The sequence below is a fragment of the Pseudopodoces humilis genome, chromosome 8 (assembly GCF_049639895.1).
Source record: "Pseudopodoces humilis isolate 2021_Gansu_Grassland_sample_001 chromosome 8, ASM4963989v1, whole genome shotgun sequence".
NCBI lineage: Eukaryota > Metazoa > Chordata > Aves > Passeriformes > Paridae > Pseudopodoces > Pseudopodoces humilis.
Window position 1 is genome coordinate 1,541,192 of NC_142207.1, and position 26,725 is coordinate 1,567,916.

Consider the following 26,725-nt stretch of genomic DNA (forward strand, 5'->3'; position numbering starts at 1 on the left):
CCCGCGCGCCTCCCGCGCTAAGATGGCGGCGCGCGCGGGCCCGGCGGCGCGCGGGCCCCGGCCAATGGCAGCGCGGCCCGGAGATTCCCGCGCCTCGCTGCGGCCCCGCCCCTCATCGCTGATTGGCGGAGACGCTGCGGGAAGGGCGGGGGCGCGCGGGGGGCGGGGCCAGCGCGGCGCTGAGGGCGCTCGGTCCGAGCCGGCCCCTGAGCCCGCAAATCCTGGGAAAAGTGGTGGAAAAGCATCGTCCGTGTCCGGCTCCTGGCTCTGGGCAACAATCCCATCCTGGGCATTCCCGAGAGCGGTGTCCAAACGCTCCTGGAGCTCTGGCGGCCTTGGGGCCGTGACCATTCCATGGCGAGCCTGGTCAGTGCCACGCCACCCTCTGCTGGACGAACCTTTCCCTAATTTCCGACCTGAACATGCCCTGACGCAGCTCCAGCCGTTCCCTGGTCACGCAGAGCGGAGATCGGAGCTGCCCCTCGGGAGGAAGCTGTGGGTCAGCTCACGTGAGGTCAAACCCCTAATTAATGACTGGAAATAAACCTCCAGCTCCATAGGAGTTTGCCGGCATAAACCGGAATTCCCTGAGTCCCCCGTATGGGATGTCCCAGCAGAGGTGAAATAGGAATAATCCCGGCTCTGGCAGCGAATCCAAAGTTTTGGGAAGCCCCGGATCTCCGGGATAGAGCCAGGCCGGAGCAGACACGGCCGTGGCTGAGCCTCTGTCGCCTCCAGGGATTCCCAGCGGGAGTGGCTGTCCTGGGAAGGGTCTCTTCCCAAAAAAATACCCCATGGGGATTCCAGCTATTCCCAGGTTCTCATCCATGTCAGTGCGATACCTGTCGCTTCCCACTTAAAAACAATAACAACAAAACCACCCCGAGGTCATAAATAAAATACTAACATTCTCCTCATGTTTTTCCTCGTTCTCTTCCCTCTGGACACGCTCTGTTGCTGATCTTGGAAAATGGGGATAATGTTGTACAAGAGGCACTGTGAACACAAGGTGGCAGGATTAAAAAGCACATTTTAGATACAGTTAAATCCCTGTAATTGCGGTGACACAAAACTTGTTTCGTGGTGCACGAATAAAGTGTTGGAAATAACCAGGAGAGGAGCTGCAGTGTTGTTCTCCAGTACAGCCAGAAAACAGGATTATATTCCCGGTGAAATTACAATAAAAGCTCAAAAATTAAATGAATTTAAACAATCGAGAATTAGAAAAAACAAAGCAAAAATGGGGCTAATTAGCTTAAGATCTTCCTTGTGCAAAACCATTCCTGCTGAATTCAGATGATGAGGAACACAGATGCTCCAGACAAAATTCACAGGAAAATTCTTAGTGAGCAGTAAATTTCAGCAGATCTGGACTCAAGAAAACACTCAGAAACCAAACTTATTTACTCCTTTACATGAATAAAACAAGACTGGAATGCTGGCAAGAAACAAAAATAACTCTCTGCAAGCTTGATGTGATTAGAACAGAGGTAGCTTTAATGCTGCTTCAGTTAAAAACACACAGAGAAGGATTTAAATTTAACAATTTAAACCAGAACAGTCTTAAACCCGTGTAAACAACATCCAACACCTCGCTGGTGTCTTCTGAACGTGCTTGATGAGAAGTTCCTCCTGCTGCTTCATCTCAACGCTTTTATTCTCATCACCAAGTCATTCCTTGAATTCTTTACTAAGAGAAGTGAAAAGACTTCAAGAGCTCTTCTCTGGATGAGGGAACCCTGACAGAATCCATCGATCTGACGAGAAAATTAAAGTGTGGATCCAGATGATCCTGTGCTTTTCCCAATCTTCACCTGGGTAACCGCCAGGCCATCCACAAAATGAATTTTGGTGTCTTAAAAATAAGCTTGCACTGAAAGCCCTTAGAGTTTAAGAAAATCAGGTGTTAAAAAAAAAAAAAATCAAAATTATAATAATGTGTAGAGAACAGGGGGAAAAAAAGCAACCGTCTAAAAAATAAATATGTGGAAATCAAGGGAAATAAGGAGAGAAGAGGCTGTTAAGTTTAAAAATAATCGGAACAGTCACACAAAAATTTGTTCAAGTGGTGCAAGAAATGAGGAGAAAGAGAATTTTATATAGAAAAATAATTTTTTAAGTCTTTGGTAGCAAAGAATTCATATTTTTACAGTACTTCTATTCTAAAAATAGGTTTCTATTATCCATGTAAGTATATTTTATAATTTATTCCCTAGTGTAGTTTATTAACAAAACATAGAAAAGCCAAAGAGAAAAACTCAGAAAGAGACGACAAAAATGTCTTATCTGAAGACACAAATATCTGAATTGAATTCAGTCTAAAACACCTTTCTGTGGCTGCCTACTCTGCTCACATAATCCCAAATTTTCCCGTTAAAAAGTTGGTTTTCCCTTGGGATGTGGCGTTCCTGCCATCCCCCGCCTTGGGAGGCGTGTCCAGGGTTGTGTATCTGATCTGGAACCCTCCAGCTGTCACCGAGGCATCCGTCAGAAACTTCAGCGTCATCACGTTCCCTGCGCCAGGGAAAAGAAAAAATAAAATTATGGCTTTAAGTGGCATCAAAATGTGGGATTTTGGATGTATTTTGGAGGTTTTAAAGGTTTTTTTCCAGATATATTTTGGGTTTTAAGGGTTTTTTTCCAGATATATTTTGGGTTTTAAGGTTTTTTTCAGATATATTTTTGGGGTATTAACTTTTTTCAGATATATTTTTGAGTTTTAAGTTTTTTCCAGATATATTTTGGGTTTTAAGGTTTTTTCAGATATATTTTTTTGGGTTTTAAATTTTTTTTCCAGATATATTCTTGGTTTTAAGTTTTTTTTTCTAAATATATTTTTGGGTTCTTAAGTTTTTTCAGATTTTTTTTGAGCTTTAAGGTTTTTTCCAGATATATTTTTGGGGTATTAACTTTTTTCCAGATATATTTTGGGTTTTAAGTTTTTTTTCAGATATATTTTTGGGGTATTAACTTTTTTCAGATATATTTTGGGTTTTAAGTTTTTTTTCAGATATATTTTTGGGGTATTAACTTTTTTCAGATATATTTTTGGGTTTTAGTTTTTTTTCAGATATATTTTTGGGGTATTAACTTTTTTCAGATATATTTTTTGAGCTTTAAGGTTTATTCAGATATATTTTTGAGGGGTTTAACATTATTAATAATATTAACATTAATATTTTGGGGTTCTTAAGATTTTTTTATGTATTTTTTTGAGCTTTAAGGGTTTTTTCCAGATATATTTTTGGGTTCTTAAGTTTTTTCAGATATATTTTGGGTTTTAAGGTTTTCTTCCCAGACATATCTTTTGGGTTTTAAATTTTTTTCAGGGAACACTTCTCTCTGTTATTCAGCCTCTCTAATTAGGCCGATTTACATTTATTTAGAAGTAATTAATTGGCTTTTTGATCTGCCACAAATAGTGCAAATAAATTACCTGTGCTGATGATGTCATCTGGCAACTCATCTCCACAAAACCTGGAAAAAAAATGAAATGTTGATGATTAAAGGACATCTCTCTGCTCCATGGGGCTCAAAGGGATAAATTTGGTTTTAAATCTTATGATGGTGGATAAAAAATCTGTGTTAAAGCAATTGCCAAGAGAATTTTTTTTCATCATCCCATTGATTGAGGAGAGGAAGCAGTTTTCAATATCTGCAGGATGTAAATGATGCAAAACAAGGGAAAAAAAGCAATTTCACCTGGGTTTAAGGAAAAGTGAGCCAAGGCTAAGAGAGGAACAACATTGCAAAAAAAGATATCCATTTAAATTATCTGTAAAAGCAGAAATTTGACTGAATCCTTGCTTTGCTGCACATGATTTGCGGAGAGGGTGTGAAAAGTGGCAGGAATTGGGTTTTTTATCAGTTTTTATTTGCTTTACTTTTTGTCCTGGAAAGTTTTACCTTAATTTTCATTCCAAATTATGGAATAATTCCATATTCCAATTTCCAAATAATTCCACATATTACTTCATACCAAAATAGGGCTGATAAAGGGTAAGTAAAACTGCAACATCGAAGAAAGTGAGAATTAATAATAAGAGAGATTAACTAAAACCCTTGTTCTGATATTGTTAGAAAATAACTTTAGCAGATAGCAACTTTAATGAAATATATTTTTGTTAACAGTTTAACCCCTCTCAATTAAAGGAAACACAAAATACAAATGTTTGAGACTGCCAGGGGTTCTTCCTGGAGAATTGGGATAAGCAGAGAACTAAAAAGTCTCACAGCTTCCTTTCATCTCATTTAACAAAGAAAAAAGCAAAGCTCATTTCCCTGAAACTCCTCCCAGGTCTGTGTTAATGACATTAAAGTAAATTTACCAGAGATGATTAATCAGAGAATATTGCTACAGAAATTAGGGGGAACCTCAATTGCATAAAGTTCTTCTGAGGGGGGAAATCAAGGAAAATAAGGAGAGAAGAACCTGTTAAATTTCCAAATAATTGGAACAAAAAAGTTTGTTCAAACGGTGCATGAAATGAGAAGAATAATTTATAAAAATAATTTTAAAAATAATTTATAAAAATATCTAGAAAAATATTGAATTTTTTTTTTTTTAAGTCTGTGGCAGCAATGAATCCTTCAGATTTTTACAGAATTCTAAAAATGCTTTTATTCATGTAAGTATATTTTATCATTTCTAAACAACCTTCTTCTGGGGAGGAACAAATGAAACACGAATTTGCATATCGATTTGCATATCAAATTTACATATTTAATGTACTTTACCTGCCCACAAATCCGTTGATATCATCGTAGCTGTCGTAGATTTCCAGGAAATCAGCCAGGCAGGCGGTGTCATCCTCCACATCGAACTCCAGGAACTGCAGCTGGATCCGCTGCCCGTACCTCGCGCGGATGTGCCAGTAGCAAACCTGATCGTTCTCGTACTCGTTCGGGTAGCCCGGGGACTTGAAAACGTGCTTGGAATCCGTGAAGACTCCACCACACTCCTTTCCTACCAGAGAAATAAAACCAGTTTGTTCAAGTTTTCATTTGAAGCTTCGGGCGCTCTGACCTGGAGATGAGTAGGAAGGCACACAGGAACACCCCGAGTTGTCGCTCTATTGGGAAGGGCAAGAAGAACGACACAGACTCTCTCGTGGAGTCGAACTGGAGAATTTCTCCTCGTTTATTACTTCAGGTCTTCTTTATAGCCTGATACATGAAAAGTACAGGAAAGAAAACTCGTATTGGTTAGTAAACTAACACATCACCATCATTGGTCAGTGGGGTTCACCACCCCCCAACCTTCTCTTGCAAGAAACCAAGGAACAGACAAACAGCACCTGCAAGGCTGTTCTCTATCACTGAGGATTGTTTTAATTCCTCCTTATGAATTCCCAGGCCACTTTCCCAGGCGAGACTGAGAAAGTTATGTGGCCTGCAATTTCTACAGGCACTGTGCCCCCTGCTTCACAGTTAGCATCCATACAGAGTGATGAAGCTTCTCATGTATTCCCTTGGTGAATGGCAGTGATTCCTTGCTTTTGGAAGAAGATATTTTGGAAGCAAGAGGCATGATCCAAACCTCACTGAATTCACAGGAAAAGCTTTCACTGCCTGCGGTGGATTTGGAGCCAGAGCTGTGTTTTATGTAAAAGGCGTTTGGGATTTCTGGCTCTCTCATTCTTTACAGCTGTACTTGCAAGTCCCACTGACACTCAGGTTCATCCTTTCTTCTTCAAAAACCTCTTGCAAGCGTGTCTTCTACAAAAAGCAGCTCGTGATCACATAGCTGGTGTTGTACTCCTGTTGTTCCTGCTGCTCTGGGATCCCTTTGGCAGAAAAATGCTCCTGTTTTTTTCCAGGGGCCGTTTGGACTTTGCCAGCTCCCTGACAGTGGGGCTGACCAAACTAGGAATTCCTGACTGAATTTAGGATTTATCCCAGTTTAGAGCTGGAGAGGGGGAGGTGCTGTGTCAGGGTATCCAGGGCACAGGAATTAGGAGCACTAAGATGGATCAACCCCCTGAGTTTGTACATTGCCCATGAGCCCAGAACTTCCCAGCTCAGCTCCAGTGCCTGGAGAAATGGCTCCAGCTCAGGGGCTGGAATGCAAGAAAGACCTGGATGTGTTAGAGAGAGTCTAGAGGAGACCATGGAGCTGCTCCAGGGCTGGAACCCCTCTGGAGCCAGGCTGGAAGAGCTGGAGGTGCTCACCTGGAGAAGGGAAGGCTCCAGAAACACCTTGGAGCCTTTTCCAGGGCCTGAAGGGGATCCAGGAGAGCTGGAGAGGGACTGGGGACAAGGGATGGAGGGACAGGACACAGGGAATGGCTCCCAGTGCCAGAGGGCAGCGATGGATGGGATATTGGGAATTGGGAATTCCTGGCTGGGAGGGTGGGGATGGGCTGGGATGGAATTCCCAGAGCAGCTGTGGCTGTCCCTGGATCCCTGGAAGTGTCCAAGGCCAGGCTGGAGCAATCTGGGATAGTGGGAGGTGTCCCTGACCACGGCAAGAGTGGCACTGGATGGGCTTTAAGGTCCCTTCCAACCCAACCCATTCCATGATTCCATCATTCCATGCTCACTGCTAGGTGGGATGAACACTGCAAACACCCAAACAGTTCCACGAGTCCCTCTTGCCATCTTTGGCCTCCGGGAGCAGAGCACAGGCTCAGTTCTGTCAGAGATTTGTCCCCCTCCTCCCAGGCTGCTCCTGTGCCCCCTGCAAACAGCCCTGCCAGGCTCCACAGACCATGAACACAGATCCCTGCAGTGCTGGAGACTCGTGTCTGTGCAGTTTGTGCAGCTCAGAGGATGAACACAGATCCCTGCAGCTCTGGAGACTCGTGTCTGTGCAGTTTGGGCAGCTCAGAGGATGAACACAGATCCCTGCAGCACTGGAGACTCGTGTCTGTGCAGTTTGGGCAGCTCTGGTTTCCTTTTGAGCTCTGACCAAACTGGACAGCAGCTCCCCGTGTCCCAGGGGAGAAGCTGACAAAGGACACAGTCCCATGCAGAAGTTCCGAGGGCAGGAGTCTCTGTGCAGCTCTTTGTGTGTGGAACATCTGGGAATGGCCCCCACCCCACAGAGCTATTTGATGAACATAAACAAGCCCCAGCCCTGGGAACACAAACAGAATGTGCACAGCTGTGCAGACGTCATGGCCTGCCTCTGGCTCTGCAGAATTACGGGATGGTTTGGATTGAAAGGGACATTAAAACACATCCCATCCCACCCCTGCTGTGGCAGGGACACCTCCCACTGTCCCAGGCTGCTCCAAGCCCTGTCCAACCTGGCCTGGGACACTTCCAGGGATCCAGGGGCAGCCACAGCTGCCAGAGCCTCACATCCCTCCCAGGGAACAATTCCCTAGGACAAGATCCTAAAAACACCAGTCCCAGGCAGGGCATTCATTTTCAGAGCTGCTCTATCTCAGACACAAAAAATTAGGTTATCACTAAATTTATCCTGTTGCAGGCAACAGATTGCAGCCCTCAGATTATGGGCAGAAACCCCTTAGATTATTCAGCTAAATTGTGGGCTAAATGCAGAAGAGGACAGAAGAGGACACAGAAGGGGACAGAAGAGGACAGCCCCCATGGTTGTTGTCCTCACCGTTGGGGTTGTAGCAGTAGGCGTCCCACCTCTCGCTCCTGTTGAGGCGAATTCCATAGTCAACAATTCCAGTCTTGCCAAAGCCACAGTTGGCTCCAGCTTTTACTATGGGATAACCAACTCTGCCCTTTGCCATCCAGCCAGCAGCACACACGTGGAAACCTGCAGCAGAGGGAAAATGAGACATGGATTCCATCAGTCCTGGGCTGCTCTTATTCAACAAAGCCTCACTCAAGCTGATGGCTCGGTGACCTGGGTGTAGTTGGCCTGATAGAAACTGAGCTACAAGGGAGAACAGGACATTGAGAGGATAATTTTAAATACAGAGGATAAAACTGAATTAAGTTCTGTGTGATGTGATTACTGGTTCTTCATCTGAAGCCCCAAATCAAACGCAGATGGACTGCACAGCTCCCCGGGCAGTCAGTTTCAAGTGCTCTACCAGCACTTGTAATCCAATTATCCATTGGATGAGTTTTCCAAGGGTGTTCTCTTGTTTCCCTTTTGAAGTTACATGAATTTACTCAATCCTGTCTCAAGAGTTCTCAGCATTAAGTTCTAAAAATACACAAAATACTACAGACAAATACTACAGACAGCTAAAATCCCCAAGTATTTGCTTAAAACACTTTCAATTTAAATGTAAATACCTGAAATGCCTCGAGTATTTCTTGCCAAACAAAAAGATCCCGTTAATGCATTTTGTGGCTGAGAACTTAACAGCAAGAGCCAAAAAATGCAATGTTGTTCACCCTCTGGTAAAAACCCATCCAATGTTTTCATGGAGAGGAACTAGAACATATTTGTGGCATTTTAGGGCCCTGAGCTCCTCAGAAGAAACAAAAGTACCCTTTTCACATGTGCTGGTGCTGGGAGCCAGCTTCTGACTCAACAGCAGAGTGAAAAAATGTCTGGAGTACAGGATATTTTCCATTGCTTTCCCAGGGTTCTGAATGAATGAGAAACTTATTAGGAATCAGCTGGAAATACAGGGAAATACAGGGGACCCCTCACTCAGCTCCACTTTTCACTCGAAGCACAGAACTCATTCCCTTGCAGAGAAAACATCTTGATGGAAACAAAAGATGCTGAGTGGTTGGAGCAAGTCCAGAGGAACTCAGGGAGATGCTCTGGAGCCCTCTGGAGCCAGGCTGGGAGAGCTGGGAATGTTCCCCTGGAGAAGGGAAGGATCCAGGGAGAGCTGGGAATGTTCCCCTGGAGAAGGGAAGGATCCAGGGAGAGCTGGGAATGTTCCCCTGGAGAAGGGAAGGATCCAGGGAGAGCTGGGAATGTTCCCCTGGGGAAGGGAAGGATCCAGGGAGAGCTCAGAGCCCCTTGCAGGGCCTGAAGGGGCTCCAGGAGAGCTGGAGAGGGACTGGGGACAAGGGATGGAGGGACAGGACCCAGGGAATGGCTCCCAGTGCCAGAGGGCAGGGATGGATGGGGGATTGGGAATTGGGAATTCCTGGCTGGGAGGGTGAGGACACCCTGGCACTCATCATGCTCAGTTACCAAATAGACAAAAATCCGTGGAGTTTCCAAATCTCCGAGGCCCGGAGCTCAGCACACACGACAACACACCACCAGCCACCCTCAGAAGGAGCCCTGTGAGGACCAAAGGGCCCTGACTTTTTCCAGACCTATTTTCCGAGCCGCCTCCAGCTGCTGGTACGTGGCCAGGTGTCCTCCCTCGTACTCACACACGGCCTTGGCCTCGGCGTAGGTGAGGCGGTACTTGCCGGAGCGCGCCTCGCGGTGATACACGCCGGCTGCTCGCTCTGCGGGGACAAACGGGGACAAAGCTCAGGGATCAGCTCTCACCTGCTCCAGCAGCTCCCCCAGCCCTGCACGTCGGGCTGATCCTCGCCCAGGTGAAACCTTCAGCTGAGCCACGCAGGAAGAGGCAGGACAGCTCATCCTGCCCGAGGCAAAGGGATGTGTGACCCTAAGGGATGTGTGTGACACCCTAAGGGATGTGTGTGACCCTAAGGGATGTGTGTGACACCCTAAGGGATGTGTGTGACCCTAAGGGGTGTGTGTGACACCCTAAGGGATGTGTGTGACACCCAAAGGGATGTGTGTGACAGCCAAAAGTAGGATTTGGTGTGGGAGAAGTTCAGAACAGAGCGAGTCAGTGCTTGGAGAGTTTGTGAACAACAGAAGAGGAACAAAAGCTGGGAAGGCTCCCCCGGGATGGCTCCAGGAACAGCAGACATGGGAACCACGTGGGGTCAGCATCCCGAGCTCTGTGTGTCCCGTCTGACTCAGGGAAAGCTCCTTCTCCATCCCCATCACAGCAGCCTTTTGGCTGGAACTCCCAGAGCCTTTGGAAGATGAATCAGAGCTTTGTTTTGAACCTCCAGAGAGGTGAAATCACAGCTACTTGGATAGAGGAGAGGCAGAAATTAAAGGGGGGAAGAATGTCAAATAAAAAATATCTGAGCGTGTGTCACAAAGGGCAGGACCAGAACAATTGCTGGCTGACATTTCTGCTGCACAGAAAATTAAAGCACTTTCTTCGTTATTTTTTTACTTTGCTGTGGCAAGTCTGAGATAAAACAGCTTTCCAAGGAAACCTAGAAACTGCCAGTGCTGCTGCAAGTTTTATAATCTTTGCATGTTGCACTTGTCTGGTGCCATATGCATGGAAATCTGTCTCAGCAGCAATCTGCATATCTAATCTGAAGGGGCTTTTTGTTTAGGTCTCACTTATATTTAGCATAATCTGAGAGGAATGGCTGTTTGCAGCTCTGCCCAGCCAACGTGACTGAGAAAAGATGGAAAGCAGGCAGCATTTTTACAGTAGTTATTTGTAGCATAAAAATAAAGGATGTCTTTTCTAGGGACACGCTTGGAGCCAGGGTTAGGGGAGGTTTATATAAAAAGCCACGGAATTGTGGTTAGGAATGATGAGAGCCCTTAATAGACACGGGATGACGTTTGCCAGGGTGATTTTTGGACCTGCAGTTGCTGGCCTTGTGCCCAGAGAAATAAATTATATTGCTGACAACAGCCTCAGGAGAGGGAGAGCCTCTTTCTGCAGCATGCCTGAGAATATCACTGGCATGGGCACGGGATAACAGCTCTTCCGTGGAAAAATCTTCCTGAAGGAGCCAGTTCCATTAGCCACAACATCCCACAGCTGGGGGATCATGGCGTGTTCTGGTACAAAAACTCCTTTTTAATTAAGAGTTTATTCATAGGAAGTATTACTTTGCAGTCACTCAATAATCTGTCGTGGCTAAGCTCACGGGAAATCAGGATCAATCAGTTTGCTGTGTGTGTGGAGTTGGGAATGTTGGGCTGGATTGGGAATGCAGTTCTGGTAGAGCCCTGAATCCCTCAGGAACTGAGCCTGGCTGCTCTGGGAACAGCCTGGAATCCACATTATTGATCCCTGCAGAGCCCAGGGAAGGGAGCTGGAAGGTGATTGGAAACCACTGATGGTATTCCTTGAGCTCTCAGAGCTGCCACTACAAACTCACCATTATTGGGTTTTTTTCACCTGGCAATACAATTTTCAGATCTTATCCCTCTAAAGGCATCTCCCCCCACTTATTGCTGGAATGTCACTATGGACAGGCATTGGATTTTCCAGAATATTGCTGGCAAGATCAGCCCTTCACAGAGTCTGCCAGGCTGAGACCAGCAGCAGCACCACCCTGTGAGGAGCAACCAGCTTTCATTTCTTTTATTCCTCTGCAACGTGAATAAAGAGCCTTTGGGAAAACAGACCACACACACATCCTCCCCCTGGCTCTGAGAGCTGCTGCTGCCTCTGGGTATCCCAGTTAATGACACAGAAAATCCTCATTAACTGATGGGAGCTTGCACTGGCAAATTTTTCCCCTCTCTCTCCTTAATTCCAGGTGGGGCTGTGTGGGCAGATAAACTCCTGATCAAACCCAGACCTAGAGCAGAGCAGGGTTAGCTCCTCATTTACATACTTATGTCTCTGGATATACTTCCCTACACATATTCACAGGAAAACGTGCACAAATTTCTGTTTATGGAGGTGAGCTCATGGCCCTGTGGATAAACCTGCAGGAAATGTTGATTTTTCTGGTGAGCACAAGCACGTGCCACAGGGCCGTGGTTTGGTTCCACGGCTGGCAGTCCGTGTTTGTTCCAACTCCCACTTCCCAAAACGCCTCCTTGGAGCCCGGAGACAGCGGGATCCTGCAAGGACAGTGACCCTCAGCTCACCCATGGCAGCGGGAGGTGGGGAAATGCAGCCAATCTCTGCTGCACAAACACAGGCAGCATGAGATTTGGCCAATAAAATACCTGCAATGTGCATGAAACCAATGCTAAATGGCAAATAAAGAGGAATATTTCACTTTTAAGCAGAGGGTGGCCATGCAGAGCTCCGGGCAGGGGCCTCTGCTGCCCAGAGAACTTCACCAAATGGGGTTGGTGCAGCCCCTGAACCCCTCCTTACACAGGGATGGGAATGAGAAAGGAATTGGAATTGTGAACAGAGTGCAGCAGCTGTCCTGGAAAACCCCATGGCACTGAGAACCAGCACTGGAACGAGCCTAGGAACAAACCTGGGCACAACTGCGCTGACCCCCACCTCAGCTGGCAATAAATCCCTGGTCACAACATGCTGGTGGCAAAACTGGGCAGCACTGAAATTCCATTGGCACCAGGAATCACTGAAATTCCATTGGCACCAGGAATCACTGAAATTCCATTGGCACCAGGAATCACTGAAATTCCATTGGCACCAGGAATGAATTCCCAAAGAGGCGACAGAGGCACCTGCAGCAGCACTGGCTGAGGAGCACGAGGGGTTTTGTGACAAGGAAAAAGGTAAAAGGCAGGAGAGTTTCCAGAGTGGCAGCAATTCCAGATTTTATATCTATACATGCCAAGGGTTTGTGGAGGGACAAGGAGAAATGGAAATTTTCCTGGATTTTGGGTTTGGTTCTTTATCAGAAGAGGAGAAAAGCAAAGCTCAGATGTCACTGTGCATCTCCAGGTTTTATTCCACTGATGCTCGGGCACGGTGAGGCTGAGATTGGGGTGACTTCTTTTACTATTCAAGTTATTTTTAAATGCAAAGAAGCATGAACTGGATGGCTGAGAATTTGCCAGTTCTATCTTCATTTATATACAGAGTGACTGAATTCCATTGGTAATTCAATTAACTGCACTCTGAGGTTCATTTCAATAATGTTACTGCTGTACTTACACAAGATGGTGCACTTCTATTTTGGTTTGTTTATTTAGAGAAAGCCATCAGGTTTTTTACCCCCTGGTTTATTTTTATTTACTCTCCTGGTAAATGCTTAGAGGTGTAGCCAAACAGAATTTTATGATGCATTCCAATTAGCACACAGTTGTTCCATTTTAAAGCATTGAAAAGATTTTTCTTCCATTTGACTTCAATTCATGAAACTGCTCAAATGATCGCTGTTATCCCAAATTTTTGAATGGCTGAGGTGGAGCCTGGAGCTGTCCAGTTGCTCTTTCTTGGGGCTCTCCCCACCTGAGCACCCTCAGGAATTGTGAGGCACAACAGGCACGGCCCGAGGTTTGGGGGGGAAGGAGAAGTCATTAAAAATGTGCATCCAAATGGAAAAGTTAATTTCTGTGCCTCGTTTGTGTTCCTGGTGCTTTGCAGGCTCCTCTGAGAGGGGCTGGAGCCACGTGGTGGCTCATGAGACACCTGAGCACAGGCAGCTCCAGGGATTCCTGAAAATCCTCAGGGAAATACACGGCATTCTACGGGGGATAAAGGATTTGTAAGTATTTGTCTGGAAAGCAGAGCACTCGGTGCGTGCCTTGATTTTGGCATCCTCGATGAGGCTCCAGCCTGAGTCAGTTCTCTGTTGCATTGGATAATTATAACGAGCTATAAAAGAACCCTCAGAGCTCTTGAAACCCACTTGAGGTACAAGAACCAATTCCCACAGCATTTTTGTCTTGCCCATTTGAAATCTTCTCCGTGCTGCTAAATGATGTGAACAAGCCAATGGCCCAAACATCCCCATTTCTGCACTTTTCCAGAAAGCCAGGAAATGTTATCACTATTATTTCCAGATCATTTAGTTCCACATGCAGGACCCCAGGCATGGGAAGTATGCTCATGCAGAAAGTAATTCATTCCTTTGGCAAATGTTTCTTTCCAGGCTCGTTTTCCCTCAAAACAAAGCCACTGTTATTTGATGAACGCAGTTTTCACTTTACCTCCTGCTGTAGGAAAAGACATTCAGATGAAATGTTCTATAATTACCTTTCCCTGCAGCTCAGTGAAACTGCACAAATAGTAAGCTTGTAAAAAGGGACAGTCACTACTCAGGTAAAGCGATTTCAATAAATTTCAGCGCAGAATTTGGCCGATACCAACGCACAGCTCCGCTCTGCGGTGCTGGGAGCTCATCCTTCCCCTGCAGCAAACCATTGGTGATAAGAAAGAGATTTCTTACCTAACCAGATGGAGTTGTGCAGCACTCCATCCTTGAAGCCCCACGCTCCAGCCTCGTCCCACAGCAGGGCAGAGAAGAAGAGCAGCGCAATCATCTCCGGGGCAGCGAGGGGCTGGGAATATTCCCGGCTCTCCCACTCCAGGCTGGCTCTGCAGCTGGCTCGATCCTCCCGCAACATCTGGGAGCCAGATCTTAAATAGAGTGCTCAGCTGTGAGGTCAGCGGGGCTGCTCCAATTGTGCTGCTGCACTTCTTACCCAACTGCTGTGGTGTCTGCAGCGGCCCATGTGACTCACGGCTGGCTCTGCTCATTCCCAGCCTGGCCAAAATTCCATCCCATCCCTCGCTGCTGCAGCACACACGGACACAGAGCCAAGCTCTGCTCCCTCCTCAGCGCTCGCTGCCTTCAGATTCCGTACAATAAAACCAGGAGCCAGCCTATCTGCTGCGAGTGTTTCCACTCACACCATTTACAGCATCCAAGAGATCCCACACACTCCTCACATCCTCATTTAAACATTTCCTCCTCCAAAAGATCCCACACACTCCTTCTCAGCCTCATTTAAACATTCCCTCCAAGAGATCCCACACACCCCTGTCACCCTCATTTAAACATTCCCTCTTCTGAGAGATCCCACACACTCCTCACATCCTCATTTAAACATTCCCTCCTCTGAGATCCCACACACCCCTGTCACCCTCATTTAAACATTCCCTCCTCCAAGAGATCCCACACACCCCTCTCACCCTCATTTAAACATTCCCTCATTTTATAGAGAATTTGGGTTTATTTTCATCATGGATTCATTTTCCCAGCGGGTTTATTTTCCCAGTGAAAAGATCAATGAAAAGAAGTCCAGAGAGAATGTTTTGCACTGGTTGTTTGAATCCAGTTTCCCTATGTGGGATCTGTAATTGCAAATCAAACTCCAGCATCAGCACAAAGCTGCAAGTGTCAAAAGCAGCTGCTCTTTGTTCTACAAGTGGGAAACCAAGCTCAAAAGTTCCCCTCCAAAGCACAGTTTAAAGGTCTGGTTCACAGCGTGACAGCTGTCTGCCTGTCTTCCCTTCTGGCTGCAAGTGAATCCTGCAGCTGCTCCTCGTGGATGAGTGGGAGAGGAGAAAGGGGGAAAGATGAGGGGATGGAAAAATGGTCTGGGGCTCCACACTCACCAGCAGTCCTTGGAAAACTCTGCCCTCCAGTTCTGATAACGTGTGAGTCAGGAGCTGTGGACAGAGATGTGCTCATGAGCATGCAACCCAAGGAATGAGATCGATGGAAAGGGAAGGGTGGAGGTGTCTGTGCCTACTCACAGACATTTTGGCACAGATGACTTGTACCACTGAGGAAAGTTCTTCATCACTCCAGCCCTCAAGTGGTGGATGCTGAACGGTCAGGGTTGGTGCTTTATCCGTACTTGTTTTCTGCTCTACAGAATCCCAGAATTACTGAGGTTGGAAAAGTCATTCCAGCCCATGGAGCCCCAGCTGTCCCCACCGTGTCCCCACCCAGAGCCCTGAGTGCCACCCCCAGGAATTCCCTGGACACCTCCAGGGATGGGCACTGCAAACCTCCCTTTCCATGGGGAAATTCCTGCTGCTGTCCCCCCTGAGGCCATTCCCTTGTCCTGTCCCTTGTTGCCAACCTCCTGTCAGGGAGTTGCTGAGAGACTTGTTACAGTCAGAGGTGAAGTTGATTCCCTTGATGGACTAATGGATGCTTTTTATCAATTATGCTAATTTCCCAAAATCTATGAAAACGTACAAAATGTTTTTTGTGGACATCCTTCGAGAACTTCCCCTGAAGGTCTTTAAATAAAGATACACTTTTCTATTACCTCCTTACTCAAATTATCCCGAGTTTCATTTCCAGACTGGGAAAAAGGCAACACCTGGAGGTGGCACTCAGTGCTCTGGGCTGGGGACAAGGTGGGCACAGCTTGGATGATCCTGGAGGGATTTTCCAGCCTCAATGATCCTGGGACTCCAAGAAAATCCCTGCAGGGCTCAGCACAGGTTTGATAGTGAACGATGAGCATTTTGGTCCCTCCCCAGGGAGCTGCAAAGGAAATTTTCTACCTGCAAACCCCAGCAGAAGCTCTCACCACCAGGAAGACATTCCACAGCTGGACACAGCATCCAGCTGACATTCTTCAGCTTTCTTCCAAGTTTCCCACATTTAAATATATCCCAGACAAATCTTATATAATTTGGAGGGGGGATAATAAGTTTTTATTAACTCTTTCCTTAACTTTTTCCTTAACTCTTTCCTCGTTAAGAAATAGTTTGAAATTTTTTCTCTGTGTTTTACCAGCACTCAAAGAAAACTCTAAATTTGGTGATTCCCAAACTAGTGTGACACCCACAGTGATAAAATAAAGGGAAAAAAACCACACAGGAGCTTAATGAATGAACCACTGAGGAGGAAGGAATTTTTTAAAAATGTGTGTATGTGGGTCATGAATCTCTTTGCATTAATTTAAATATCAAACACCCAAACTTTTCTTTCTTCTTCCATTTATATACACAGGGAGAATATTTATAGACAAAGTTTAGCTTTCAGATTTTAAATTCATATCTTATTATTTGTGGTATAGAATATATAACAATTACATCGTTTATGGCTTTGAGAATGAGCCCAAGAACAATCCCAAAAATAATGGATTGAAATGAAAGGAATGCAGGGAAAAGCTTTTCATTGGGAATTTTGTTTTTTTTTAAGAAACTGTAATCTCATTGAGAAAAAATTACTTGGAGGGAAGTGTAGGAAAAGGAGTTCAGGGGAAGAGGGAGTGGGAGAATTAAGGTTTTTTCTTATGAGAAACAAAACCTAAAAATAGCTGCTGTGAATTGAATTTACTTTTTGAATTTACACTGGGGGTAACCTGGGAATGGAGGAGGAGCTATTTAACCTAAAGGGAGGAAAAAGCCTGACAATAAAATCATCCCCATCCCATCCCAAGTTAAATTTAGGCTGAAAAGCCAAAGATAATTCCAAACTAGAAGTTAAGTTTTAGAACAGCCAAACAAGAAGAACACCTGATTTATTCTGGATATTTGAGGAGGAATTTGGACTTGATGTTCTTTAAAAAGAGGCCATTTCCACCTAGCTTATCTTTATCCCATTTTAAACCAATTTGATTTTATTTTAAACTTTTTTTCCATAGACTGAGGTACAAGGTACAAGTTGAAGGGTGGTCCCAGGACCTCCATGGAGAATTTAGGAACCCTCAGATCCCAACCAAATGGCAGAAATAATTATCATTATATGAGTTATTCCTGCTGGATAGTCAAACCTTCCTTCATCAGAACATCTTGTAATTAGCTTGGATGCCTTGTGCTCCAGTGAAAGCTAAAAGTGATGCAAAAATGGTGGTTTTTGGGAAAGAATTGGTGAAATATTTACACTTATGGTTTAGACCAACAAGAAAAATCACTATTTATGGATTTCTTGTTGGAAAAGTCTTGCTGTATGGATATTTACGGATACCTTGTTGTTTAGATTTCTAAATTTTTCACACATTTGTTGCACTTAAGGAAAGACAGGAGAAATTTTAATGACATTTCCCAACTTTTTCTGTTCCTTATAGGCTTCAGATGATGCAATTTTAGAAGAATTTGATAACGTGAGAACTTCTTGGCCAACGATGTTACTATTTATTGTCCCAGGGTTAACTTAATCTTTCAGGGAAGACTTTTTTTCTCTTGGAACTAAATATTTTTAAACCTTCTCTCCTTTGTCTTGTAGTCGGATTCTCCTTGATTCCCGTTTTTATCAGCGACGTCAACGAGAGACAAGAATCGACCATTGTGTGTAGAGGTGCTTTGGTTTAGGGAAAGCAAACAAAAACCTTCATGTGAAAGCTGAACAAACCCCAAACATTTGGGATTATTAAGAGCAGATGTGAGCAGAGAAGAATGGATTCACTCATAAAAAACCTGAACGTTTGCCAAGGGCAGATATCTGAAGTCCTATAGTGACAGCTGCTCTCAAGAAAAAGAGTTGAACCCATCAACATTTGAAATGTATATATTACATAGATATAAAATAGATATAAAATTAACAAGTGTCTCAGGGATGTCCTTCCATGTTTTAAAACTGTGGAAATCCAGTCAAAAAGCACAAAATGTTGTAAACAGAGTTTTCAGCCTGTGGTACTGAGGAATAGGTAATGGAGTAGGGGGATGCCAAGACAAACAGGCTCCAAGGATTGCCAAGAAACTTTGCAAATTAAAAACAACTTGCAGCTCCAGCCAGGACAAAGCCAACTACAACAATTTGGGGGGGGGGGGGTTATGAAAATATGAATGTTCAAGTGCAAAATTAATGTATGCAAAGGGTCAGATGTGCAGAATTTAGGAGCACAGGTAGGAGATGTGAGATTTGTTCCTTGGGTATTAAATAGACACCAAATAATCAGAGATTTTAAAATTATGTCCTCTCACAGTATGTATTATACACTATTCATTTCTTTATACATCATCTATTTATAAAAATGTAGTATTATAGATATTTATTTGCTGCTGGAGAAATGTCCTTTAGAAATAAGTCAGGTTTTTAAAACACCTCTTTCACTTAAAATGACTTTGACAAGAAGATGCCTTAAGCAGGAAAATGCATCCAAAATGAAAGCATCCAAGGGAACTTGGCAGGCCTAATGTAATATGTATTTATATAACATATATTATGTTTATCTATATATAAAAATAAAAATATTACTGCCTGGCAGAGGTACGTGAAACATCTGGGATTTACCTTGCAGGAATTTTTAAAGCATTTTATATGAATTATTTTCACAGTGGTGAAAGGAAGGTTGGAGTTGAATCAGTGGTGACCATTCAAGCTCGTGGAGACAATTTTTGGGAAAAAGACTCTCTGTTCAAGCAGTTTGGGGGAATAAATATTCCTGTAATCTCCCAAGCTTTAAAAATGGGGAATTCTAAGAAATCCTCCGGTGTGCGAAACAGTAGAGATAATTTTTTATGCCCTTCAAAGGTATAAATCAACTGCAAGGAATAATTACTTCTGAGAAAGGAATAATAACAATTCCTCTCATCCCCTAAGCTGGGCATAGGCAGGTTGGGAGTTTTCAGAAGCAAAATATTGCCATGAGTTTTGGAATGAGAAATTGAGAAAATTATATTTTTGGGAATGAGAATTGAGAAAATTTAGAGAGATCCATTGGAAAAATTGGTCTTTCTAGTCATCATCCTTCTCCATGTTCTTGATGTGTTGTTCCTGATTGATAGTCCTGGTAGGTGGATTCAAAAAGGAATTTATTAGCCCCAGGATAGCATTGGATAGCCCAGCACTCCATCATTCTTCCTTAAACTCTGCACTTTGGAAAAGCTGGAACTCCTTGGGTGTTTTTTCCAGAGCAATCCAGAATCACCAAGGTTGGAAGAGACCTCTAGGATCATCGAGTCCAAGCATAAAAACACAGCTGTGGAAAACACAGAAAGAATCTGGAGTGCAGGGAAAAGGGGAAAATCCCTGAATCTCCAGGAGCTGCCTGTTCAGGCTCTCTCTTCCACTTTTTCCTTGGGATTCCTTGAGCCTAATGCCTTCCAACACCTTGGGACGCAGAATTCCAGCACTGCCAGCAGCTCCTTCCACAAAAGCCAGGCTAAAACCTGCTGTCCTCTTCCCGTGCCCCCCATGGGACAAGGTGTCCACCCACACCACGAATCCCATCTGGACAATCCAGGTGACAAGTCCAGTCACCTAGGTCTGGAAAAGGATGATTATTAGGACAAACCGCTCCCTGTGTCATGTCCTGGGCTGGTGCTCCAGGAGATCATCACCAGATTCCTTCACTCCTTGTTTTGAGTGGTGTTCCAAGGGGTGTAGTTGAATGCAGGGATTCTCCACAGAGATAATCCAGATATGACCTTATCACCCTGGACACTGATATGGTGGTGGTGGAATCCGTCTTTGGTCAGGCAAGCACCTCTGGCTTCATGAAAACCAAGCACCAAATTCATCTGCTCTGCAGTGTCAGGCTAAATTCCTCCTGAATCCCAGCGAGATGGATTTGGTGGGAACACACTGGGATTAGTCTCAGCAGGCATTGCTGAAGATATCCCTTCATGTCTGCAACTCTTATTTAAAGGAATATTCACAGTTTTGGACAAACCCCTCCCTGTGCCACGTCCTGGTCTCCCAGCAATGCCACCACCCTTTACTCCTCATTTTGTATTCCGAAGTTTGTAGTTGAATCCAGGGATTCCATTATTCCAGATATTATCTTGTCACCCTGGAGACTGATATGGAGGTGCTGGTGGAACCTGTCCTTGTCCAAGGTCAGCTCAAGGGCAGAACCTCCAGCTCCATAAAACTGAGCTCACACATTGATGTGTCTGCAGTTTGAGGCTAAATTCCCCCTGAATCCCAGCGAGATGGATTTGGGGATAACACACTGGGATTAGTCTCACCAGTATTGCCTAAAATGTCCCCTCATGTCTGCAACACTCATTTCCTACCCCCTGCCCATGGATTTTCTCTCCTCCCTCCCGCTGTCTGCTCCAGCTGCTGAGGAAATTAACTTTCTGTCTTTTCCTAATGACTCAAGATTTTATCAGCTTTTCTTCTGGTACTCTTAATTTATTTATTTTAGTGTGATGTGTGAGATCTCTCTCTCCCATTTCCTAACTTCTGTGCAGGGCTGGGCTGTGGATTTCCTTATGTGAGTGGGCACAGTTTCCATCCTGTGGGATCGGGAGAAGCCAGCTGCTGTCTCTGGCATGGCCTCACTCCTGGAATTCCATGATTGCAGCATCCAGCGTGGTGCCAGCTCATGCTCCTGGCATAGCCTCCTAATCCTGGAAATTCCTGCTTGCACAATTTTGCTGGAAATGGGTTTATAAAGTATGGATTATTTCATCTTCTTCTGAAGTAATGCTTGGAATTTCTCCTCTAGGTAGTCCCAATCAGCATCTTCCCTTAGGAATGAGCTGCTGGAGGTCTGGCCTTCCAAAGGAGGCAATCCCAGCTTTTCAGCCTGCTGTAAATACTGAATGAATGATTTGCTTTAAAACTCACACTTTCCTCTTCCAACCATCCTGTAGTTCAGATGTTTCTTTATTTCCTGTGCCTGTGAGCCACTGTCTCCTTCCCACATTATCCTGGTGGGCGTGGGTTTTTATGGAGTTTCAATTCTCCTTCCTTTACTTCTTTTTTGAAGTCTATTTTCTCTCTTTTCTTCCTGATTATGAAATAAAATGGAATATCCTATCCCATGGTAACATCACTCCATTAAAGTCATTTTTATACTACTGTGGGCTCAACCTCCTCTTTACACATTTATTAAAATTCCCCTTTGCTTTGTTCACACACTTGGCAGGTTGTGACTGATCACATTTTATTTTTATAATATTAATTTGTCTTTATTTTTCATGCTCTGCCTGTGCTTCTCTTAATCCACCAGCCTGAGAGCCATTAGAACACTTCACTCCTAAATACCAATTCCAAAGGCAAACCAATCCCCTTCAGCCAGATTAATTCCCTTGTACAAATACATCGAGTTCTTATAAATCAACACCACATCCAAAGTGTCAAAAATGGATCAAAATAACCCAGATAATTGCTCTTAAACATTCCCACTCATTCTGAGACTTCGGCAGCTTGTGAATGGAAAACACAAATTCCCTGTTGTTTACAATAGAATCGATTAATATTCCTCTGATAATTATCTTGCCCAAGAGTAAATATTATTAAACACCACTCCAGGCAGTGTGGAAAGAAATATCAGTGGGCTAATAAATGGAAAATTATATTTCTTACCACTTGAAGCTGAAAAGGTAAAACAAGAATTCTTGCAGCTCTCACAAAATAAGTGAAAAATACTATTTTTCTCAGGATGAGGAGTTTTTAAACAGCACCACCAAAGTGCCCTATGGGTATGAATTACTGCATTTAAAGATGGATATCCATGAATTTACAATTTTAGGCCAACTTTGCACTGCCACAAACCCAATGTGGCTGATTTCAAGTGACAAACTGGGGTTTGCATCTGGGCCAGAAGCAGGATTGAACTTCAGCCTGAATTCAGTATCTTAGAACAAGAGGAGCTTTAAGTTCCCTTCCAACTCAAGTTTTTCTATGATTCCATGGCTTCAAAATATTCAAATTCAGCCTTAGAAAAACTGATAAGCAAAGCTTTCCTTGATATCATTGCCACAATGGACTACCCTAATGAAAATTAGGTTAATTTCTGTTTCCTTCTGTTTTATTCCAATTTTCCTACTTTTTTTCCTATATTTTTTTCATGTTCATGTTGCCATCCTGATGGAACAAGTGTGGAGTTTGATATCCAGTGGTTTGCAGACCAGATCCAGGTCTTTTCCAGGAATCCCAGCCCAACTCGAGCAGATTTGCAAAGCTCCCAAGCTGGCAGTGTCACCCCAGAAATTCCGCTGTCTCTCCTCCCTGAATAGCAGCAGCTGCATCCCATTAAATAAATCAATATCCCAAATTTAGAGCAGGGTGATGAAAGTGGAATGAACCATCTTTTTCCCCAAAAGTTGGTGATACAAATTTACCAAGATTTACTGCCTGTGGAATATCCGAGGCTTTGATGCAGGACTCCTCCTGCCAGCACACTCATCCTGGGAAAGGCAATTCCTGAGGAATTCAGTATATTTCAATATATTTTCTTTCTTTCCATAACTGCTTTTTACCCAACTTTTTTAAAAAAACTTACTCAGTTTTGTCTGGTGAAATAATAGAACCACAAATTCATTCAGTGGATTTTAAGGCTGTGAATAACATCAGAGTAGATATTTAATGTTGAATTACCATGAGACTTGTCAGATCTAAACCAGAAAATTCAGGATCAGGAGCCACTTCTTTTAGAGCTGGACACAGGAAAGTATCTTCAGCCAGAATCAGTGTCATAAAAAACAGAGTTTAAAGAAATCCTGTAAAAACTAAACAGTTTTTAGGAGTTGGTAACACTTGGAAATGAGCTGGGCTGAGAGTTGTTGGTGCTTTATGTACAAGAGTGAAGGCAGAAATTGAAATATAAGTACATCCAAAACAATTAAAGCCTGGGTTATTATGGAAAAAAATGGGAAAAAAAATGAAAAGGGAAAGGGAAGAAGGGAAACAGAAAGGAGAAGGGAAAAAGGGAAAGGGAAAGGAATATTAAAGGAAAAGGAAAAATGTAAAGGGAAATCTCCTGTACTTCCCCTGCAGGGCCTGTCTGCAGAGGTGTCTCCATGAAGAAGGAAGTGGGATTCCCACAGGAGGGAAGGAATCACTCCTCCATCAATCCTTGGTTTCCCCTGGGCCTCCAGCACAACCTGGGAATGAAACAAAGGATGGGGAATTCTCTCCAGGCAGTGCTGGGCATTCCCAGCTCCCCTCTGCCAAACCCCTGTGGCTCGGGCTGGAAGGAGAAGCTCAGGACATTCCCTGAACACGGGAGCTTCCCATCGGCTCTCACTGCCACTGCTCCATTCAGGGCTGGGAAAGTGGGAGATGAGGTCTGGAATGTCAGATGAGATCCCAGGGTTTGTCAGAACTGGGGAGTGGGATGAGCCAAACCAGGAGTGCTCATGAACCAAGCCCAGCACACTCAGTGCTCATTAACAGCTTCTCAGAAATGACCTTTCCTCACCACTCATGAGTTTTTCTGGGAATGCATCAAGGCCAAGGCTCTAGAACACTGGGATTACTCTTCTTCCTAGAAATATCTACACAAACAATTCCCATGTTTTGACTTGCACATATTCACTTTTTAATTCATCTCAGCTGCACCATGGCTTTCTATATAAGACTTTCTCTTTGCTTGACACTCAGTGTTTCTTTCAAGAAGAATGGGTTGTATAAAATAATTTGGATAATCAAAAAAAAAAAGGGGGAGAAACGTCACAATTGCTCTCAAAAAATCATTTCTAGAGACTGAGGCATGTATTTAAATATTGCCAAAAATTATTTTAGATATTATTTTTTAATTACTTAAACATTACCAGAAAGATTATATTGGTAGTTTACATTCAGAGTTATATTCTTTCAGAAATCCTGCTGACTACAAAGTTTGGCAAGAAACAGGAAAGATGTCTGTTTTTTTAATGGGATCATGGAATTCCAGAGTGGTTTGTGTTGGTAGGGACATTAAAGACCATGGGCAGGGACATTTCCACCATCCCAGGGTGCTCCAAGCCCTGTCCAGCCTGGCCTTGGACACTTCCAGGGATCCAGGGACAGCCACAGCTGCTCTGGACACCTTGTCCCCACCTTCCCAGCCAGGAATTCCCAATTCCCAAAATCCCATCCATCCCTGCCCCCTGGCAGCGGAAAGTCATTCCCTGTGTCCCACAGAATAATACTTTTGTCAGGCACATCTCCACACCTGCTCTCCTGCTTTCCCTGCCCTCTCATTTACATCTTCTCAGCACAAAATGGGCTGCACTTGGAATTTAATCTGCCTCAACAAACCACTCATCCTCCCTGCAACACCAACAGTGCCATTTGCAATGAGTTTAGTTTTGTTATTTCATTACCATGCAGAGATTTTCCAAAGAATGGGATTCAGGCCTGACAACGTGCATCTCAGATGATTCCTTCTGCATTGTTTGTTTTCAGCAGCCATGCTGGGATGAATTCCTAGCCCAGGGCATTGCCTCATAGCACTGCTTCCCAGGAAACACAGCCCAGGGAAGCTGGAACATGCCCATCTCCTGAGGGACACGTTTCAGAATCCTTCCTGGGAAGGATGGAGATTGGTATTGAGCGTTCATTTCATCCTTCTGCCTGTGTTGGGAGGGCAATTGCACATTTATGTGAGGCAGGTATTTGACACCTAAACTCAGGGTGTTGGCTGTTCCTTGTCAGGTCTGTTTTCCTCCTTTGCCTTGCTGGGAAAAAAAAAGAGTTGAAAAAGGCATTGGGTTTGTGCTGCCTACAACACTGGCCCCTTGAAACACAAGGTGGAACCTGTGCTGGGGTCCCCATCCCTCATCAGAGGAGACTGAAGCCCCGTCACCCTGAGCTAAGTTATCCCTCACCCTCCCTGAGCTGACCCTGCCACACATCACCCCCCTGGGATGGCCCAGGATGAGCTGGAGTGGAGAAATGAGCCAGATAAAGCCAGCTTTGTTCTGGGTTCATTTCCCAGCCTGGACTGGCTGCGTGAATACTCAGGAAAAAGAGGGAATTGAAGGATAAGAAACTTCTTGAGGGATGCACATGTTCTTGGAGTCTCGTTGACATCTGATAACTCCAGATTTTGGTGCCTCAGCAGTGAGACCCAGACCTCTTACGCAGATGGATTTTAATGCTGCTTTTTGAAGCCCAAGTTATCACCTACAAATGCTGAGAACACAATAAATGTAAGATCCCAATCCACTCCTCAACAGTGGCACGACACCAAGGACGGAAAGATTTCTTTGTTTGTCTGAGGTCTGCAGGGTTTTTTTCTCAGTAATTTAGTAATTTAATTCCTGAGGATGGGAGGTGGTTGTGACCACGATTGTGTCCTGCTTGTGTGATAACACACAGGTCCTTAAAGAAGAACCTGGAAATTGATTTCCTTTCCCCCAGGTACTAATAAACTACAAAAACACGGCCCATTTTCCAGACTCTGGAAATCCTGGAGATGAGCAGGGAAGACACCACTAATTCACAGACATCTAATTTCCATTCACTTCCCTCTTTGAATCTGATGTAACTTTAAAAGAACCCAAATTTTGTCCCTCTGAAGGTAATGCCGAGAGATTCTTAACTGAGCTGTGGTCAAACAGTTTTGTTTACCAACAAAATGTACCTTATGGCTGTGAAATTCCTCCAGCTTAATCACAATATTTCTTGCTGTAGATGAGCCCTAATCATGATTTTCTTTTCAAGTTTCCAGTTCAGCTTCCTGAGCTCGTCCAGAGTTTTTCAGGCTCCTGAAGAGCAAGTTTGGAATTAATGCAGGCAGCTCAGAGAGTTGTAAAGCTTCTTGTAATCCATGCTATATTTTACTCCTCTATTTTCCCCTTTAGCTCAACTCCTCAGAGTTACGAAATCCACGCTTTTCCCTTTACTCTGCTTCACATGTGGCTAACACCATAAATCCACAACACTCAGAAATCCACTAAGACATCAACTCCAAGTCAACCCCATTTCACTTAAGGAACTTGGCCCAGGTCAGCATCTCCAATAAATTCCCTTTACCAAACAAGCACAAACACATTGTTCAGCTCAAATCCCAAAGCTGGCCATGTAACCAGACTGACGTTGCCTGTTCCCTGGAGTTCAGGGAAATAAAGCTCCTTCAGATCCCAACATGACCACGGTCACTGGAGAGCAGCCCACCACTCTGACATTTGAATCTGAAAATCTGCGGGACTTAGGTCATAACAGAACCACCTCCTCCTCCCTTGCTACTCCAGCAAACCTCTCCCTTTTACTCATTAGTAACCGACTTTGTGTTTATAAAGCAATAGTAAACATTGTTAGCCATTGTCAAGGCAGAAAATAATAATAAAAACAATAATAAACCCTCAAACACAGGGTCAGAGTTTCACCCACTTATCTAGAAAAACAGACAAGGACTTTTGAAGCCGCCATAACAATCACGCTGTGGGTAAAACTCCCAGTGAATTCAGTGGCATGAGGTGATCACTATCCAAGCAGGGGGCAATCCAAGATTCCCTTTGTGGAGCCAGTGAAAACAAAAATTCTGAAACCCTTAACCTGGCTGCTCCAGCACAGAGCTCCTCAAGTGTGCTCA

General features: G+C 44.3%; 1 protein-coding gene across 1 annotated transcript; it reads right to left on the reverse strand.

The window, feature by feature from the left end:
* Positions 1–1,476: 1,476 nt before the first annotated feature.
* On the reverse strand, positions 1,477–14,185 carry TNFAIP6 (TNF alpha induced protein 6). Its single transcript, XM_005519581.3, has 6 exons — positions 14,008–14,185; positions 9,214–9,351; positions 7,574–7,735; positions 4,738–4,966; positions 3,437–3,477; positions 1,477–2,514 (listed from the first exon to the last, which is right to left on the reverse strand). The coding sequence occupies exons 1-6, from the start codon at positions 14,183–14,185 to the stop codon at positions 2,351–2,353; spliced, it is 912 nt and encodes a 303-aa protein (XP_005519638.2). The 3' UTR covers positions 1,477–2,350.
* Between the last annotated feature and the right edge of the window lie 12,540 nt (positions 14,186–26,725).

Coding starts and splice junctions, on each gene's coding strand:
- TNFAIP6 (XM_005519581.3), bottom strand. CDS start 14,185: ATGTTGCGGGAGGATCGAGCCAGCTGCAGAGCCAGCCTGGAGTGGGAG. Junction 3,478..4,737: donor ATCAACGGATTTGTGGGCAG/GTAAAGTACATT, acceptor TTTTTTTTCCAG/GTTTTGTGGAGATGAGTTGC. Junction 2,515..3,436: donor AGATGACATCATCAGCACAG/GTAATTTATTTG, acceptor TCCCTGGCGCAG/GGAACGTGATGACGCTGAAG.